Here is a 20213-nt window from a genome sequence, read left to right on the forward strand (position 1 = left end):
AATTGGAAAAAGAGTCACCCATCAGTTTACTATATTCAGGAGACCCATCTCACGCACAGAGATGCATATAGGCTCAAAACAAAGGGATGGAGGAAGATCTACCAAGCAAATGGAAAAAAAAAAAAGGCAGGGTTGCAATCCTAGTCTCTGATAAAACAGATTTTAAACCAACAAAGATCAAAAGAAACAAAGAAGTCCATTACATAATGGTAAAGGGATCAATTCATCAGGAAGAGCTAACTATCCTAAATATATATGCACCCAATACAGGAGCACCCAGATTCATAAAGCAAGTCCTTAGAGACTTACAAAGAGACTTAGACCCCCACACAATAATAATGGGATACTTTAACACCCCACTGTCAACATTAGACAGATTAACAAGACAGAAAGTTAACAAGGATATCTAGGAATTGAACTCAACTCTGCACCAAGCAGACCTAATAGACATCTACAGAACTCTCCACCGCAAATCAATAGGATATACATTCTTCTCAGCACTACATCGTACTTATTTCAAAACTGACCACATAGTTGGAAGTAAAGCGCCCCTCAGCAAATGTAAAAGAATAGAAATTATAACAAACTGTCTCTCAGACCACAGTGCAATCAAACTAAAACTCAAGATTAAGAAACTCAATCAAAACCGCTCAACTACATGGAAACTGAACAACCTGCTCCTGAATAACTACTGGGTATATAACGAAATGAAGGCAGAAATAAAGATGTTCTTTGAAACCAATGAGAACAAAGACACAACATACCAGAATCTCGGGGACACATTTAAAGCAGTGTGTAGAGGGAAATTTATAGCATTCAATGCCCACAAGAGAAAGCAGGAAAGATCTAAAATCGACACCCTAACATCACAATTAAAAGAACTAGAGAAGCAAGAGCAAACACATTCAAAAGCTAGCAGAAGGCAAGAAATAACTAAGATCTGAGGAGAACTGAAGGAGATAGAGACACAAAAAACCCTCAAAACATCAATGAATCCAGGAGCTCGTTTTTTGAAAAGATCAACAAAATTGATAGACCGCTAGCAAGACTAATAAAGAAGAAAAGAGAGAAGAATCAAATAGATGCAATAAAAAATGATAAAGGGGATATCACCACCAACCTCACAGAAATACAAACTACCATCAGAGAACACTATAAACACCTCTACACAAATAAACTGGAAAACCTAGAAGAAATGGATAAATTCCTGGACACATACACTCTCCCAAGACTAAATCAGGAAGAAGTTGAATCTCTGAATAGACCAATAACAGGCTCTGAAATCGAGGTATTAATTAATAGCCTACCAACCAAAGAAAGTCCAGGACCAGAAGGATTCACAGTCGAATTCTATCAGAGGCACAAGGAGGAGCTGGTACCATTCCTTCTGAAAGTATTCCAATCAATAGAAAAAAGGAATCCTCCCTAACTCATTTTATGAGGCCAACATCATCCTGATACCAAATCCTGGCAGAGACATAACAAAAAAAGACAATTTTAGACCAATATGCCTGATGAACATCAATGCAAAAATCATCAATAAAATACTGGCAAACCGAATCCAGCAGCACATCAAAAACCTTATCCACCATGATCAAGTGGGCTTCATCCCTGGGATTCAAGGCTGGTTCAACATACGCAAATCAATAAACGTAATCCAGCATATAAACAGAACCAAAAACAAAAACCACATGATTATCTCGATAGATGCAGAAAAGGCCTTTGACAAAATTCAACAGCCCTTCATGCTAAAAACTCTCAATAAATTTGGTATTGATGGAACGTATCTCAAAACAATAAGAGCTATTTATGACAAACCCACTGCCAATATCATACTGAATGGGCAAAAACTGGAAGCATTCCCTTTGAAAACTGGCACAAGACAGGGATGCCCTCTCTCACCACTCCTATTCAACATAGTGTTGGAAGTTCTGGCCAAGGCAATCAGGCAGGAGAAAGAAATAAAGGGTATTCAGTTAGGAAAAGAGGAAGTCAAATTGTCCCTGTTTGCAGATGACATGATTGTATATTTAGAAAACCCCATCATCTCAGCCCCAAATCTCCTTAAGCTGATAAGCAACTTCAGCAAAGTCTCAGGATACAAAATCAATGTGCAAAAATCACAAGCATTCTTATACACCAATAACAAATGGAGAGCCAAATCATGAGTGAACTTCCATTCACAATTACCACAAAGAGAATAAAATACCTAAGAATCCAACTTACAAGGGATTTGAAGGACCTCTTCAAGGAGAACGTCAAACCACTACTCAACGAAATAAAAGAGGACACAAACAAATGGAAGAACATTCCATGCTCATGGATAGGAAAAATCAGTATCGTGAAAATGGCCATGCTGCCCAAGGTAATTTATAGATTCAATGCCATCCCCATCAAGTTACCAATGACTTTCTTCACAGAATTGGAAAAAACTACTTTAAAGTTCATATGGAACCCAAAAAGAGCTCATGTAACCAAGACAATCCTAAGTCAAAAGAACAAAGCTGGAGGCATCACGCTACCTGACTTCAAACTACACTACAAGGCTACAGTACCCAAAACAGCATGGTACTGGTACCAAAACAGAGATATAGACCAATGGAACAGAACAGAGCCCTCAGAAATAACACCACAGATATACAACCATCTGATCTTTGACAAACCTGACAAAAACAAGCAATGGGGAAAAGATTCCCTATTTAATAAATGGTACTGGGAAAACTGGTTAGCCATATGTAGAAAACTGAAATGGGATCTTTTTCTTACACCTTATAGAAAAATTAACTCAAGATGGATTAAAGACTTCAATGTGAGACCTAAAACCATTAAAACCCTAGAAGAAAACCTAGGCAATACCATTCAAGACATAAGCATGGGCGAAGACTTCATGACTAGAACACCAAAAGCAATGGCAACAAAAGCCAAAATAGACAAATGGGATCTAATTAAACTAAAGAGCTTCTGCACAGTAAAAGAAACTATCAACAGAGTGAACAGGCAAACTACAGAATGGGAGAGAATTTTTGCAATCTACTCATCTGACAAAGGGCTAATATCCAGAATCTACAAAGAACTTAAACAAATTTACAAGAAAAAAACAACCCCATCAAAAAGTGGGCAAAGGATATGAACAGACACTTCTCAAAAGGAGACATTAATGCAGCCAACAGACATATGAAAAAATGCTCATCATCACTGGCCATCAGAGAAATGCAAATCAAAACCACAATGAGATACCATCTCATACCATTTAGAATGGCGATCATTAAAAAGTCAGGAAACAACAGATGCTGGAGAGGATTTGGAGAAATAGGAACGCTTTTACACTGTTGGTGGGACTGTAAACTAGTTCAACCATTGTGGAAGACAGTGTGGTGATTCCTCAAGGATCTAGAACTAGAAATACCATTTGACCCAGCAATCCCATTACTGGATTACCAAAAGGATTATATACCAAAAGGGTTATAAATCGTGCTACTATAAAGACGCATGTACACGTATGTTTACTGCGGCACAATTCACAATAGCAAAGACTTGGAACCAACCCAAATGTCCATCTATGATAGACTGGATTAAGAAAATGTGGCACATATACACCATGGAATACTATGCAGCCATTAAGAAAGAATTTCATGTCCTTTGCAGGGACATGGATGAAGCTGGAAACCATCATTCTCAGCAAAATATCATAAGGACAGAAAACCAAACACCACATGTTCTCACTCATAAGTGAGAGTTGAACAATTAGAATACATGGACACAGGGAGGGGATCATCAAACACCGGGGCCTGTCATGGGGTGGGGAGCTAGGGGAGGGATAGCATTAGGAGAAATACCTAATGTAGATGACAAGTTGATGGGTACAGCAAACCAACATGGCCCATGTATACCTATGTAACAAACCTGTACATGGTGCACATGTACCCTAGGTCTTAAAGTATAATTAAAAAGGAAGGAAGGAAGGAAGGAAGGAAGGAAGGAAGGAAGGAAGGAAGGAAGGAAGGAAGGAAGGAAGGAAGGAAGGAAGGAAGGAAGGAAGGAAGGAAAAAAGAGAAAGAAAGAGGAAGGAAGGAAGGAAGGAAAAAAGAGAAAGAAAGGAAGGAAGGAAGGAAGGAAGGAAGGAAGGAAGGAAGGAAGGAAGGAAGGAAGGAAGGAAGGAAGGAAGGAAGGAAGGGAAAGAGTGAAGACAGGGGTTGGTGGGTGTCCTTGAGCCCTCAGGAATAAGATGGCGGTTCTCTGGAGGCTGAGTGCCCTTTGCAGTGCCCAAGGAAGCCGAGCTCTGTTGCTGCAAACCCCAGTGTTCAGACCTGCTCATATCTCAGCATTTCTTCAGGACCGACCTACACCAGACCGGTGTGGAGTGCAGCACATTCACTTGTCACTGAGCCACCATTCTGGTTCCAAGACTGCATGTCTCCACTGGACTAGTGAAAGGGTTGTCAGTGTTTTGCTCCTGGGTCGGCTTCTGGCTGCTTATTTGAATCCTTGCTCTGCGATGGACTACTCCCTGGCTGCAACCCTCACTCTTCATGGTCACTGGGGCTTTGAACAAGTTGTTACTATGTTCATAGGGACGTTTGGCAGAAAGCTGCCAAGGCAGGGCTTTTGGCAATTTCAGTTTTAAACTTGGCTGGGCTTTGCTATTTCAACCATCACGATGTGGACATCTGCAAAACTGTTGCCATGCTGTGGAAGCTCTGACCTTTCTGACTTAATACTTTGAAGAATTGATGTATGCTTCTTTTCCTCTGTGTTGTCATGCCGTTCAACTCACAATCAGGAAGAAATAGCAGATGAGTCCATTGGTGGACAGCCTTCTTCTCTTAATCACAAGATTATTTTCAGAATTTAATCTTTAAGGAAAAGGTTTGAGAGGAATTTTGTCTAAGAAGTTGTGAGACTGAGTTCTGTATTCTGGTGAGTTAATGGGGTTGCCTCCCAGCTTCTCAAAAGACTCATAGTATAACAAAACATGATATATGAGCCTTTTAATTTATCAATCTCTTAAAGAGAATCCAGCTTTATTACTATTAATATATGATCAAACTTCTGTATTTGCCCTGGGAGTAGTGGACAAAGGGAAATACTGTTAATTCATGAATAAAAACTTTGCAGAAACTTAGATAGTGTTTAATTTTTTAAAACTTCCTTCTCTATTCAGTAGATACCACCTACTGATGGTTGCATATACTAGGGAAATTTTAAAATTAGGAAATGCTGATATCTCACATTATCAATTTCTAAATCTTAAGAAAAATAGCTTAGAGTGCTTCTGAATATAGAGAGGTTCCATTTAAGGGCAAGGTTCCCCTTGTAGATGTATCAAACTATTACAAAGTATAAACTGAGACTTAATCCTCAAATTTGTTCTACTTGTTCTAAAACAATCCGTCCACAAATATAAAACCATAAGTAATAAATCCTTATGTTCACACTATGGGAATCTCTAATGTGAAAATGTATTCTATGAAAATAATTTTGAAAACAAATGTATAATTAAAAAATAAAAGATGAAGATAATTCATGGGAAGAAGTAAATTCACATTTTTCTTTCATAATTGAGATTTTATTGGCCGAGGATCAATACAGACATTTCAATTTGTACACAGTTCTTAACATACATACCAGAAATATAAAAGGCCATGTATTGTAAAAGTTATTCCAGTGACTTTCCAGCTTAAAATTTGGAAGCAAATTTTCCTTAAGAGGCTATCAAGTACCAGTGTCTCCACGTTGATAAGCTGTTACATGCGTCCCACCAATTCACAACTGAATAGCATATACACTACATATTCAAATGTGTGGCACCTCCCCCCAACCTCACTCCCGCTCTCACCATGTGATGTGCCTGCTCCCACTTCACCTTCCACCAGGAGTAAAAGCTCCCTGAGGCCTCTCCAGAAGCCTGGCTGATGCTGGTGCCATGCTTGTACAGCCTGCAGAACTGTGAGTCAATGAAGTCTTTTCTTTATAAATTGCCCAGTCTCAGGTATTTCTTTATAGCAATGCAAGAATGGCCTAATGCAGGCTAAAATTGCTTGGTCATATGGAAACCCTATGTTTAACCATTGTGCACTGTTGTCCACGGTGGCTGCACCACTTCACATCCCCACCAGTAGTGGATGAGGGTTTCAGTTTCTCCACATCCTCACCACCACTTGTTATTTTCTGTTTTTTGATGATACCCATCCTAGGAGGTGTGAAGTTGGAGGATGGACAATTCTTGACTTCAAATTCTGAGACCATTTCATTTTACACCCTATGTGTCACTATTCTCAGTTAACAGGTGTGAAAATGGAGGCACAAACTAATTCCCTGCTCAAGATCTTAAATGTTTTAGTGATGGAGCCGGTGTCTGCCTTGCAGACCAGTGATCTTTCTACCAGGCTGTTGTGAAGTCTGTGGCCATTCTAGTCAGAACTCCAGAATGTGTATAAGTTTGTTTAAATATAGGGCTGATCTCAGGGGCTAATTGTGATGGCTGCTGGGAGTATGAAATATTATCTATCTTTTCTCCAATTACTTTCTTAATGTGGTATATTCTTGTTCTGCTCCATGTTATCAGAATCTGAAGCAGGTGTCCTCATTATCTGTGGTGTTCTTCTTGTCTTCTGCTAGACTTCAAATGCTTCAAGGGCAGCAATCATGTCCTTGTTCCCTCGGTATTTACAGTGCTGGGCACACTGCCTGGCACATGGGCCCTCAAGTAATGTTTGATGAATTAAATTGGATAAATCAGTCAGACGTGTTAGAGAGTGAGTTTTTTATAATTCAGCTCTTCCAGAGAAAAAGATGAGACATAAATGGTAGCTGGTAAAAGAAGCCATTTTTCTTTGTTATGTATCACAACTTATTAATAACAACAGAACTAAGTTCAGGGCTTGGATGTATAAATCGGCTAGCTAAGGCAAAATGCACATCAACATGCTGGCTGAACTGAGGCCTGCTGGCATATGATACTTTAGTTCACTTATAATTAATAAATGATGCAATTGTCCTGAACTATTCCTAGCCTCAAACTTCAAATTTTCCAAATATCTAAAATACACACTAGACCTTTCTCATTATGTTTATTATTGAATTTTTTGTAAAAAATTAAAATATATAGAAGTATATGGTGAGAAGTATAAATCCCCCTTCATCTCTCCCCACACTCCTACATGAATAGAACACTGAACTCTAAATTCTAAAGGCCACAGACATTTTGGAACTCTGTTTGGAAGAGTAAAGGATATGCTGGCCTTTCCTGGATTGACTTTCTTTTAACAGGAAACACAAAAGTAACCATCTTCAAGTTCTGAATAAAGCAAATGGTCACTGAATCAAAGAACTTTTTCTCAAGAGACATCTTTTGCCACGGGTAGATAAGAAGTGTTGTGATTCAGTCTCAGCTAATCATGTAGAGTGGAAGCTCTCATTAATGATTTCTTTTCAGACAGGCTACCATTTGTACGCAAGGTACAATCCCACACACTTGTAAATGACAAAACACACAAACATGCATTTTTCTTCTCATCTAAAAAAGAAAAAGATTTCTCTCTCCAGGCATTTCCCCATTTCTCTGCTTTTCTTTACAGCAGAATTCCTCCAATGAGATGTCTTCACTCAAATTTCTCTCCTGTTCTCTTCAACTCTAATATGGTTTTTGCCGCACACTCTAAGAAATGACTCTTGCAAAGACCTCCACCTTGTTACCTTGTTAGCCTTGTGAAATCCGATGGTCCATTCTCGTCCCTTTTCACTTACCTTCTCAGCAGCATGTGGCACCAGTGGACTCTCCTCCTCTTGGTGGCACTGACTTCGCTGGTTTCTAAGACACCACAGTCTCCTGGCCTCACTCCCACCTCACAGGTCTCTCCTCCTCAGTGGTCATTGCTGGTCGCTCCTCTTCTCCTCCACTTTCAAGATAGGGTGACCCTCCGATAGGTCCTGGGAAATTCTTCTCCATCCACACTCACTCCTTTCTCAGTGGGGGCTAGGCTCTCTGACTCTATAGACAGTGCGCCATCTACATGCTGGTAATTCCCAATCCATGTTTGTAGCTCAGGCATCTCCCTAATCCAGCCACCTTACTCTATAGCTCTGTTCACATGTCTAGCAGACGTCTCAGACACAACCCATCCTCTCCATCTTCCCCTCCACACCTGCTTCAGCTCCAGATGTCCCCATTTTATTTCATGGCAACTCCACCTTCCCAGTAGCTCAGATCAAAAATTCTGAAGTCTTCTTTGACTCCTCTCTTGGATACTGCACACCAAATTTGCGAGAGATTTCTACCTGTCTTAATTTCAAAACAGATCAGAATTCACCCACCTCCCACTGCCCCACAGATCCAAGCCACCATCCTCTCCAGCCTGAATCACTGCAATTTCCTCCTAATCTTCCGACTTCCATCCTGGTTCCTGTTCAATCTGTTCCCCACAGTCGCCAAAGTGATCCCATTTAAGCACATCAGATCATGTCACTCCCCCTCTCATGACCTACATGACTCCTTATCTCACTTAAGGTAAGGGGCAGAGTCCATACAGTGACCCACAGGCCCTCACAGTTCTGTCCCCCACTATTTTTCTAAACTCATTTCCTTCTGTGCTTCCCTCACTCACTTCTCTCGAACTACGCTAGTCTTCCAGCCCTTTTCCAGATATCTTCATGGCTAACACCCTCACCCTCCTTCAAGTCTTTGCTAAAGTGCCACCTTCTCGCAATGCATGCATACCCAATTCACACTCCCTACCTCTAACCGTCAACTTTTTTATATCATTTTCTAATATATTATATATCTTATTTATCATATTGATAATTATTACTTAATTCTATCTCCTCCCACTAGAATGTGAGTTCCATAAGGGCAGAGATTTTTGTCCGTTTTGCTCACTGATGTATTCCCAGTATCTAGGTGTTTAATAAATATTTTTACAAAATGAATGAATAAATTATAAACCCCCATAACTCTACCAGCTCTGAAAGTCTATGCCTTAAGCAGGCAGTTCCCCTCCCCCTTGCACACATTTTATTTTTCCATGAATTATCACAGTGAACACACCTCCTTAACTACCGCTATATCAAGAAATAGATGACTACCAGAGTAGCAAAGGATACGCTTTGCTTCTTATCCTTGGCATCTAGCATTACACCAGGCATCTAATAGGCATTCAATAAATGTCTGTGTAATTAATCAATTAATTAATATGATTCCAGCCATTTTTCTCAATAGCTGATTCACTACTCTGGTGCCTTGGAAAGAGCACAGCAAATTCAAAACCAAATGCATGTAACAGCACACATTGCCCTTTCGGAAACTCTCAATTCACTGAATTATGCAGATTTTCCAAATGTTGATACATTTCACTACACAATATTTAAAAGTCACATTTGTTAATACTACCACCATCTCATCAGGAAAATCTTTAAGTGTTGGAAAGAGATCAAGCTTGTGACAACAGACACGTTTCCCCAAAATTATTTCTCTTGAAAGTTCTAATTGTATCATTAGCAACAAAAATTATCAGTTAACTTATTTAAGGTATCGAGTTCATTTCATTCACATTTGAGAAAATGTCCACCAAATGTCCATGTCCAAGTAATCATTCCTCATCAGCATTCTTTCAAGTAAAAACAGTATTCCAAGAAAAGAGACAGATCAGTTCACGACTCAATTGCTCTAGTGCTTTTCCTCAAGACAGCCCTTGTACAGCCAAAGTGCCTTATGCATGCTTTGCATACTTTCCATACCACAGTGAATATTAAAAAGACATTTACAACATGATCAAGATTATTAAATTTAAATTATTTGACTGCTTTTACTGCTTCATCAAGGACATTCTTGCGTAAAACTGGGTTTTGTTCCGGTTTTTTCTTTTGAAAGTGCCTGACAATGAAGAATACAATGACTACTAGCACAGTTTGGTGTTACTGCTCTGATTCCCACTAAGGCACCCAAAGTTTTACCCTTCATTGCCTTTGTACAATCGGTGTAAATGTCGACACATGGTGGGGTTTGGTGGGGGAAAGCAATATCTTGGTGTTGTTATGAAAATAGTTTTGACCTCACGACTTGTCTCAGGACCCCCTAGGAGTCCACAGACCATACTTTGAGAACTGCTGGCTTATGACATTGCAACGGCTCATTCACATTACAATAAATTAAAATTTTTCCCAAGAATGTAAAGAAATCACTGCATGCATAATTGTTAACATTCATATTTCACAGCTAAAACAATCTTGGAAAAAATTATTAGAACAAAGTTGGTGGACTCAAACCGTTCCATTTCAAAAGTTTCTACAAAGCTTCAGTAATCAAGACAGTGTGGTACTGGCATAGACATATGCATATATATTATAGAACTGAGAGGCCAGAAATAAACTCTAACCTTTAATTTTCAACAAAGGGGCCAAGGCAATTCCACAGGGAAAGAATAGTCTTTTCAAAAGATAATGCTGGACAGCTGAATATTCACATGCAAAAGAATGAAGTTGGACCCCACATCAGCCATACACAAAAATTAACTCAAACTATATGAGAAATTTAACTTTAAAAAAAGGCCTAAAGGTAAAAACAAAATAGAACTATAACAATCTTAGAAGAAAATGTAGGAGTAAATCTTTATGATGTTGTATTAGTTAATAATTTATTAGACATCACACCAAAGGCAAAAGGAATTAAAAAGATTAAGTTGTAAGTCATTAAAATTAGAAACTTTTGTGCTTCGAAAGACATCATCAAGAAAAAACAGACAACCCACAGACTTGGAGAAAATATTTGCAAATCATATGTCTGATAACAAATTCGTATCCAGAATGTTTAAAGGACACTTATACCTCAATAATAAAAAGACAAATAACACAATTTTAAAAAGAGCAAATAATTTGAATAGACATTTTGCCAAAGAAGATATATGAGTGGCAAGTAGGCACATGAAAAGAAACTCAACATCATTCATCATTAGGGAAATACAAGTCAAAACCACAATGAGATGCTATTTCACACCCACTAAAATAGTGATTATTTTTTAAAAATATATTGAAATGATGTAGAGAAATTAGAACCTTTGTACATTATTGGTGGAAATATAAATTGATACAGCCACTTTGGAAAACAGTTTAGAAGTTTCTCAAAATGTTAAATATACAGTTACCACATGACCAAGCAATTCCACTCTTAGGTATAGACCCAACAGAAATCAGAACATATGTCCACATAAAGATTTGTACATAAATGTTCACAGAAGCATTATTCATAATAGCTAAAAAGGGGAAACAACCCAAATGTCCATCAACCAATGAATGGACAAATAAAATGTGCTATATCCATATGACGGATTATTTGGTAATAAAAAGGAATGAAGTACTGATACATGTTATGCTGTAGATGAAACTCAAAAGCATTATGCTAAGAGAACACAGTCAGTCACAAAAGACCACATACTGTATGGTTCATTTATAAGAAATGTCCAGAATAGGCAAATTCCATAGAGACATAGATTGCAGGTTGCCTAAAGAGAGTGACTGCTAATGGATACAAGGCTTCTTCGGGGATAATGAAGATGTTCTAGAATTAGATTATGGTGATGGCTGCACGACTCTGCAAATATACTAAAATCCATTGACTCATACGCTCTAATGGGTGACCTTTATGGTGTGTGAATTATGTCTCATAAAGTTGTTAGAAGTCAACATAAATGGAAGAAGAGCAACCATTCACATAAAAATAAACAAAATTGTCAATGTTTTCTTTAAGAATTTTTCAGTAGGTGTAGTTAATTACAATTTGACTTTTTTAGGTCTGCACTAAAATTACTCACCCAGTAGCAGGGTACCTTATTGCTATTACTGAAAATGATGAACCTTTGATACACTTGCAATATCTGAGAAAAAGAAACACAGGGGTCTCAGCAGGGCTCCCTTCTAAAGTCACTTGATTTCTAAAGAAGTAACCACTAGGTTTGAAGTCATCAGAGTGTTAACTATGGGGATGGTTGGTTCAGTACCCAACATCCTGACAGCACATCTGACCATTTGTATTGTATTGGAGACCACATCCTCAGCTCAGAAAGACAGCTGAACTCATTTCTGATAGAAAGTACACTGCATACTGTTCCTCCAGGGACTGAAGTTGACTCTTCTTAGAGCGAGACATTCCCCAACATTGGAACAAAAATGACTCCCACTTCTTTTCTCAGCTAAACCTGTTCAGAAGAAAGAAAGAAAGAAAGAAAGGCAGGAAGGGAGGGTGGGAGGGAAACTCAGAGATACTTTCAGTATCTAAAGTTGTGAAACTAGACAATCAGGAACGCACAGTCAGAGAGCTGGAAAGGGCCAAGAGCCCCTACCCCCTCCAGCCCATGTCCCCACACCTGCCACAGACCAGACAGGAGCACAATAAACACTCACCACAAAGTGGGGAAGGAAAATCCAGGCAGGAGCCTCTATGTAAATAAATCTCCCTCCTGTCCTCCCCTTGCACTTGGCCTGCTAATTCTTATATAACCCAAGGAGATAGCTAGAAAGAAGTTTGATTGGTGACCAATTTTGAGGACTTTTATTAAAACTCTAATTTAAGTCTTCAAGAGTTTCCAGTCATGGATACTGTAGATAATATTGCAGATGATGAAAGCATCTTCAAAATCTTAGCTGAGACACTTTACAGTCTTCCCTGGTGTACTCTGATGGCAACAAGGTCCCTTGCCCCCCTCCCACCTTGTAGAATTCCAGCGCCCCCCTCAACAGTCCTAGCAAAGGAAAACATGCCTGCTGACAGTGAGCCATCATCCACCATTCTCACTTATTTGGATTTGGTTTCCTAATGCTAAACTATGAAATTTGAAAAAAAAAAAAAAAAAGAAAGGAAACCACATCCTTTTTACTCTCAGTATATAGATGGAGGCAGTTAAGAACTGAAAACAGATTTTCAGGTTGATTGATGTGGGACAGCAGTCACAATGAGGAACTCCTACAGATTTCTGGCATCCTCTCTCTCAGTTGTCGTTTTTCTTGTGCTAATTCCTGAAGGTAAGACTGATTCTTCTCATTTCCATTATGACCACGAAGCAAAATGGAGCAGACTTTCAATGAACTTTTGGTAATATTACCTTCCTATACTGAAAGAAGATGTTTTCCCCCAAGCCTTAAAATGTTTAGCCAGGCACAATGGCACATGCCTGTAGTCCCAGCTACTAGGAAGGCTGAGGTGGAAGGATTGCATGAGCGCAGGAGTTTGAGTCCAGGCAGGGCAACATAGTGAGACCCTGTCTCTATTTTTTTTTAAATAGCATTCTTTCTTGGATTTTAAATATTTCTGTATTTTAGAAGAAAAAAACATCTTTTCTTCTCACGATTATTTTGCAAAAGATAGCAGAACCACCAATGCTTATTGCTGCCAATTTGTAACTTGAAAACTGCCAAAAAAGACAATGTAAAAATGAGTGAACAAAATCCTCGTGTTAGTAAAACAAATAGTACCTTCCAGGAAAGGAATAGTGGCAAGTTAGTCAACTCAGCCTTTCCTGCTGCAGAAAATGCATAGATCATTTAAAGAAAACTAAGACAAATCTGATCTAGACACCAAAAGTGAATCAGGAATTATTAGAATTTTTATACTTATTTCTCAGGTCTAGAGACTCTTTGGCAATACATTAAGACATTAGGCCAGTTCCCTCATTAACCCTTTGGGAGTGCTATAATATTTTTTATTAAGCTAATTTTTTGTCTACCAAATGGTAATCAATATTTCTGCTTTTGCATGAGCTGCGCATGCATGGGTTAAAATGCTGTATAATTCATGGTATCACCACTGAAAGGGTGACAGCTCTTGGGGAGCTCCAGATTTCCCTTGAAGAACCTACTAGGAAGTGAGGACTACACTCGAGCTGTAGCAATATGGAGCCAACCATGGTTTTTCCCATGATTCATCAGCTTTTGGAGGCAGGGACTTATGTAATAACCTACCTTGCCAGGAATTCCCAAAGAACTCTGGTTTATCATGCACCTAAATATGAGAAGACTTTGGGAGGCTGAGGCGGGTGGCTCACAAGGTCAAGAGATCGAGACCATCTTGGCCAACATGGTGAAACCTTGTCTCCACTAAAAACACAAAAATTAGTTGGGCATGGTGGTGCGTGCCTGTAATCCCAGCTACTCGGGAGGCTGAGGCAGGAGAATTGCTTGAACCAGAGAGTCAGAGGTTGCAATGAGCTGAGATCGCACCACTGCACTCCAGCCTGGCGACAGAGCAGGACTCTGTCCCCCCCCCCCAAAAAAAAAAAGATAGAGAGGGAAGAAATATAAAAATAACAAGACTGCAGGACATTTGAGACAAAGGTTGGCTATGTTATAAGCAGGGCATAGTATGACTATATTCAGGCATGTTAAATTCTCCATACAGAAAAAAACAGGGCAGATAAATCCAGCCATATCTTTTCTTCAAAGGAAACAACAAAAACAAACTGCTGTGCTCCTCTTTGTTTCCTGTGTTCAGAGAGGGCAGTGTGGGCCCATATAAGGAACAGACACAGCAAAGCAAGGCACGGTTGAAATCTATCTGTACATGAATCATTCTAGGAAAATTGGGATTGGGTGAAGTTCTCTTGCTTCTATAAGCTCTTTACCCTTTTATTTCTAGAGTCTAGAATTTCTTCCTCCCAGTTCCCTTTTTAAAAGCAGAGACCTCTGCTTTTTCAAATCACACTAGGCACATTTCATGTGGTCACTCTCCTCCTTGCTCTCACCCTCATAAAATCTTACGAAAGGCTTCTATAGCTGCCATTAATACTTGCCTGTGAATTTGGCAATGACTTAGTCCTAATTATGGAACAAGAGGCACTGTGCCCTATTCAAGAAACCATGAGTCTCAGCAAAAGTATTTTGGGAGAATCCAAGAACATCTGGTGCGGGAGGTGGAGAGCTCAGAGTGTATCACTAAGACATAAGGTGCTCTATCTATCAGCATGTATGGTTTGCCTTGTGTTTAGCTCTCACTGTTCCCTAACAATGGGTCTCTACTTCTACACTATCATCATCAAGGAAATGTCACTTAGGCAGAATTCTCGGCATATAGTATCTTCTCTCCTCTCTTCCATATCTCAGTGGAAAATACCTTAGATTAAACCACATGGTTTGGTCTAGAGATTGAAAGGGAGGTGTAATCGATGTTATTTTCTTAACTTATGAGTGAGAACAGTGCAATTTAATAACCAAAACTCTCATAATGACCAAAGGACTGAGGGGGAGGGTCACAGCCAAATGATGCTAATATTGGTTCATAAGCTGTGTTTTTGCAATGGCTTGGGGTTAAAAGGGAAGTTATGAGGCTTCTAAAAGTCTTATCTATTTCCCCAAAATTAATACTTAGCCAAAAAGGGTGGAGGCACTTGAGGTTGTCACTACCACTGGCATCTCCTGCAGCAACTGTTGATGGTAAAGACCAAGGCAGAGCTTTCTGCCCTGGGGCCTGAGGTTGCTGGTTTGTGACATCTAGCCTAATGATCCTGGAACAGTCAATGGCCTGGCTTCTATGTGTGGAAGAGCAGGACCCTAAAGTCCAACAGGAATAGGATTTGCATCAGATGTCTGCAGGTCTACATAGAGTAAAAACAAGGAGAAATGCTCTCAACCAGACTTCCTCTCTGAGTGCAAAAAGTATGGCTGGTCTTAGAAACATGACTTTGTGTAGAGCTCTTTGGGGTTGAACACCAATCTGATTTGTCTTTTTCCATTGAACAGATGTCTGTGAAGAAATTATTGGAGGAAATGAAGTAACTCCTCATTCAAGACCCTACATGGTCCTACTTAGTCTTGACAGAAAAACCATCTGTGCTGGGGCTTTGATTGCAGAAGACTGGGTGTTGACTGCAGCTCACTGTAACTTGTAAGTGCCTGGGTTTTTTTAAAAAAGTTTGTAAAGATACTCTAATTTGGGGAAACATTAATAAAAAGAGCAGACCAGGCACAGTGGCTCACACCTGTAATCCCAGCACTTTGGGAGGCCAAGGCAGGTGGATCACATGAGGTCAGGAGTTTGAGACTAGCCTGGCCAACATGGTGAAACCCCATCTCTACTAAAAATACAAAATTAGCCAGGCATGGTGGTGCATGTCTGTAATCCCAGCTACTTTGGAGGCTGAGGCAGGAGAATTGCTTGAACCTAGGAGACGGAGGTTGCAGTGAGCCGAGATCGCGCCATTGCACTCCAGCCTAGGCAACAAGAGTGAGACTCCATCTCAAAATAAAATAAAATAAATAAAATAAAATAAAATAAATAGTAGATCCCACTAAAGCCATGGGAGGTTCACATGTATCTTCGTGTCGCTTAAGTCTTTAGGCACTTGCTTAAGCCTAAAAGGAAGTTAAGCCCAGACTTGCCACAAAGAATCAGGCAATGAGGAAGCAGCATCCACAAGCTCTTTCTGTAGATCTCCACTAAGCCATTGGGTACAGGTGCTGCAGAGCTTTGCTTCTGTCATGACTGCATGCCCAGGTAGAATTAGCCTCAGCATGGAAGGGTGAAACTTTCAGTGCCCCCTCAGAGCCCTGGGTGCAACCATCAAGTACAGAAAGCTTGTGTCCAATGCCTTCTTGTATGCCTCGGTGAATTCCTGTCACATCTTTGGACACCTCTTCACTCCTGTCAACCGCTACATTCAACCTCTTCCCAGGCCTTGTCTTTTCCTACTCTGTAAATCAAGCCTGTAAACCTAGGCCATTCAATATGATAGCCACTAGTTAGAGGTAGCTATGTAAATTTCAATCAATTAAAGTTAAATAAAATATCAAATTAGTTCCTCAATCGCACTAGCCACATTTCAAGTCCTCAGTAGCCACATGTGGCTAGTGCAGATAAATAGAACATTTCATCATAAAAATATGCTCTACTGGAAAGCACTGTTCTAAGGTCTTTTTCTTTTATTTTTTATTATTTACTTTTTATTGACATATAATAGTTGCACATATGTTGGGGGTACATGTGATCGTTTAAGTGAGACTAATCTCAGCTGATGTAATGGAAAAGAGGCAGTGTGCATAATCTGGTTGGTGTAGTTTATACTAGGTTGTGAATGATGATAGCCTTAACCATCAGTTCATCAGAAAGCATTTTGATTTTGATAACCAAAATGAATCTTTAAGAGAAAAAAAAGACTCCTGAACCCCTCCTTCAGACCACCATCCCTTCAACATCAATGCCATGCAAATAGGGTCCTCCATGGGGCAATCTGTTTCTGAAAGTTTTCCCATTTGAGTTTGTTGTTTTCTTAAAAAGACCCCTTTATTACATTACTTTACAACTATTGGCTGCTTTTTGCTTTGTCCCTGGACTACTGAGATCTTTGCTTCCCATCACAGCTAATAAGTAATTCTCCATCACAGCTAAATAAGGCAGGGGTAGAGGGGCAGACGAGCACAAGGCTTGGCTTTGCTGCCATGGAATTCTCTTGTTTTTCAATGAACCTAGTTTACCTTTTTATAAACAAGTTGGTGATGATGATAACGATGAATTCATAAACATTCTTTTATTCATAAATATTATTTTATTTTTTAAAGCACACATTTTCTTTCTGAGCCACAAAGAAGTCTCCCCACCTCCATACTTACAAATGGGACAATGAAACTGATCAGCATATATGCTCAATTGCTAATACAAAGAATAAATCCAGTAAATAATGTTGTATCTGTTCTCAGGGACAAAAGGTCCCAGGTCATTCTTGGGGCTCACTCAATAACCAGGAAAGAGCGAGAAAAACAGATAATGTGTGTTAAGAAAGAGTTTCCCTATCCATGCTATGACCCAGCCACACACGAAGGTGATCTTAAACTTTTGCAGGTACGTGTCTTTGATTGTCTTCTCAAAAGTCATAGAACCTTCTACAATCTGGCCACCAACATGAAAACATTTCCTTGGTGCCCCTGTTGTAAAAACTCACATAAACAGGATCCTGAAAATTTGGACTATAATTTAAGTTAAAATGTAAATATCTTATCCCATTAACACTTTATGTTTCTCTTCCAACAGCTAACAGAAAAAGCAAAAATTAACAAATATGTGACTATCCTTCATCTGCCTAAAAAGGGGGATGACGTGAAACCAGGAACCATGTGCCAAGTTGCAGGGTGGGGGAAGATTCACAATAGTGCATCTCAGTCCGATAGGCTGAGAGAAGTCAATATCACCATCATAGACAGAAAAATCTGCAATGATCCAAATCACTATAATTTTAACCCTGTGATTGGAATGAATATGGTTTGTGCCGGAAGCCTCCGAGGTGGAAAAGACTCGTGCGATGTAAGTAAAATAAGATCCCACATTTAGCTATTGAAGTAAGTCATGCAGACAGAGAAAATGTAACATCATGCTTTGTTTTGTCATGGCACTGGCTTCTACAGGATCCTAGAGTTTCTTGAAATAAGTTTAATAAAACCCCAGTCAAATACATGAATGTGCTCAGCTCAAGTGAGTCATTAATCAAAAATAAGAAGCTCACTGCTAGTGCATGGGGTGCATGCACTACATATTTTTGACTTCTTACAAAAATTACTAAGAAGCAATGTTTGGTCTCATTTTTCATATTAACATACAGAGATCTAAACTTGAAGATATACAACACTTAGAAGAGTTGAAGTTAAGGTTCCTCAAGGCCATTCAGTACGCTTTCCCCATTTCAGTACATTCCCTCTCCTTCTCCACTACGTTCCTCTGCCATTTAACATCGGCGTGTCTGAAATGTCTGTCAAGCCTGGCTGAATATTTCCAGCCAGACCCTATAGCTTCCCAGAGCTTAGTTTAATCCCCAGTAAACATGCTGTTCAATGTTCAAAGCATGACTCATACCAGAAAATGTGTAAGCTTCCATTCTAGAACCCCCTGAGAAGGGGTGGGATAGGGCCATGCTTAAAGACAAGAATAGAAGAAACATTTTACAGATTTTTAAACTGAATACTAGCTTGCATTTCTCATTTGTCCCAAAGACCTTACAGAGTCTTACCTGAAGAAGGGTATGCAGTATGCATGGTTTGGGAGTTACCAGAGATTGAGAAATCCAAAGGTCTCTGTCCTTCCCTAGATCTATGTCTTGACTTCAGAACCAAAGCTAGTCAAATCCCAGGAAAAGAAAACATTTGTCTTTAGTACCTGTCCACTTTCTCTTCTCTGCCCTAGTTCCCCCATTCCCTCCCTCGTCCACCACGCTGGGCTCCCAGGAACCCAGAACCTTCATGCTTTTGGAAACCACAAGCTTTTGGAACCCACATGCAGCATCCTAAGGCCACGGCAGCATACTAAGATGTTAGTTCCCATCCCACCAGCCACCCGCCACCACTGAAGCTTGGCAATCCTTCCCTGTTCTCTCAACACCCCGAAATTGGCTATTGATGAATTAAACCTAAAGGACTAATTCTGCAAATGCCATTACTGTAACAGGCAGGGGAACTATACCTGTCCAGGGAGGATCCCGGGTTCTAACATGGTTCTTTATTTCGTATCTCTATAAGGCCCACTTTTGCCTGAAAGGGACTGATTTGGTTTTGTTTCTTTTGGAAGGCAATTATCTGCTAGAAGAACCAGAAAACATAGTTTTTATTCTTTGCTTCAATGTACCATCTGCATTTGACTATTTTGCCGCTTGAGTTATTAAGCATTTTGAGAAAATGACAAATAAACAGGAGACTTTCCTTTCCAAAAGCAGAGCAACAGTCTCAAAATTAGCTGATAACATGTGCAAGTTTCATTTTGATTTTCACTGGCTCATAAATAAACCAAGCGAACCAATTCAAAAATACTAAAATATTTCCAAATGTTTTAATTTTTAAGCACTATCTTCAATGAGATCAAGGTTGGTCTTAACTCATATTAAATGCTACAGAATTTCTTCCATTTCACTAGTGGTAATGCTGAACACTGACCCCTCTTGTTTTCCTCCAGGGAGATTCTGGAAGCCCTTTGTTGTGTAACGGTGTTTTCCGAGGGGTCACTTCCTTTGGCCGTAAAAATAAATGTGGAGACCCTGGTGGGCCTGGTGTCTATATTCTTCTCTCAAAGAAATACCTCAGCTGGATAATTATGACTATCAAGGGGGCAGTTTAAATAACTGTTTCATTTCATTTTCTGTGGCTTCTTAATGCTTTCACAAATAAAATCAATTTGCATGACTGTACCTGTTTCCTCTCTTGTAAACTTAGTGGGCAGATCTGCTCCAGCAAAGTGAAGCAGAGTTATACGGCAGCCTTGT

General features: G+C 39.6%; 1 protein-coding gene and 1 pseudogene across 1 annotated transcript; both read left to right on the forward strand.

Moving 5' to 3' along the window:
* Window positions 1-4225: 4225 nt before the first annotated feature.
* Window positions 4226-4701, forward strand: LOC705594 (succinate dehydrogenase [ubiquinone] cytochrome b small subunit, mitochondrial pseudogene; annotated as a pseudogene).
* Window positions 4702-12878: 8177 nt separating this feature from the next.
* Window positions 12879-20136, forward strand: GZMA (granzyme A). Its single transcript, XM_001097639.5, has 5 exons — window positions 12879-13008; window positions 15718-15862; window positions 17671-17812; window positions 18002-18271; window positions 19907-20136. The coding sequence occupies exons 1-5, from the start codon at window positions 12939-12941 to the stop codon at window positions 20066-20068; spliced, it is 789 nt and encodes a 262-aa protein (XP_001097639.3). The 5' UTR covers window positions 12879-12938; the 3' UTR covers window positions 20069-20136.
* The last annotated feature ends 77 nt before the right edge of the window (window positions 20137-20213 follow it).

This window comes from Macaca mulatta, chromosome 6, assembly GCF_049350105.2.
Source record: "Macaca mulatta isolate MMU2019108-1 chromosome 6, T2T-MMU8v2.0, whole genome shotgun sequence".
Lineage (NCBI taxonomy): Eukaryota > Metazoa > Chordata > Mammalia > Primates > Cercopithecidae > Macaca > Macaca mulatta.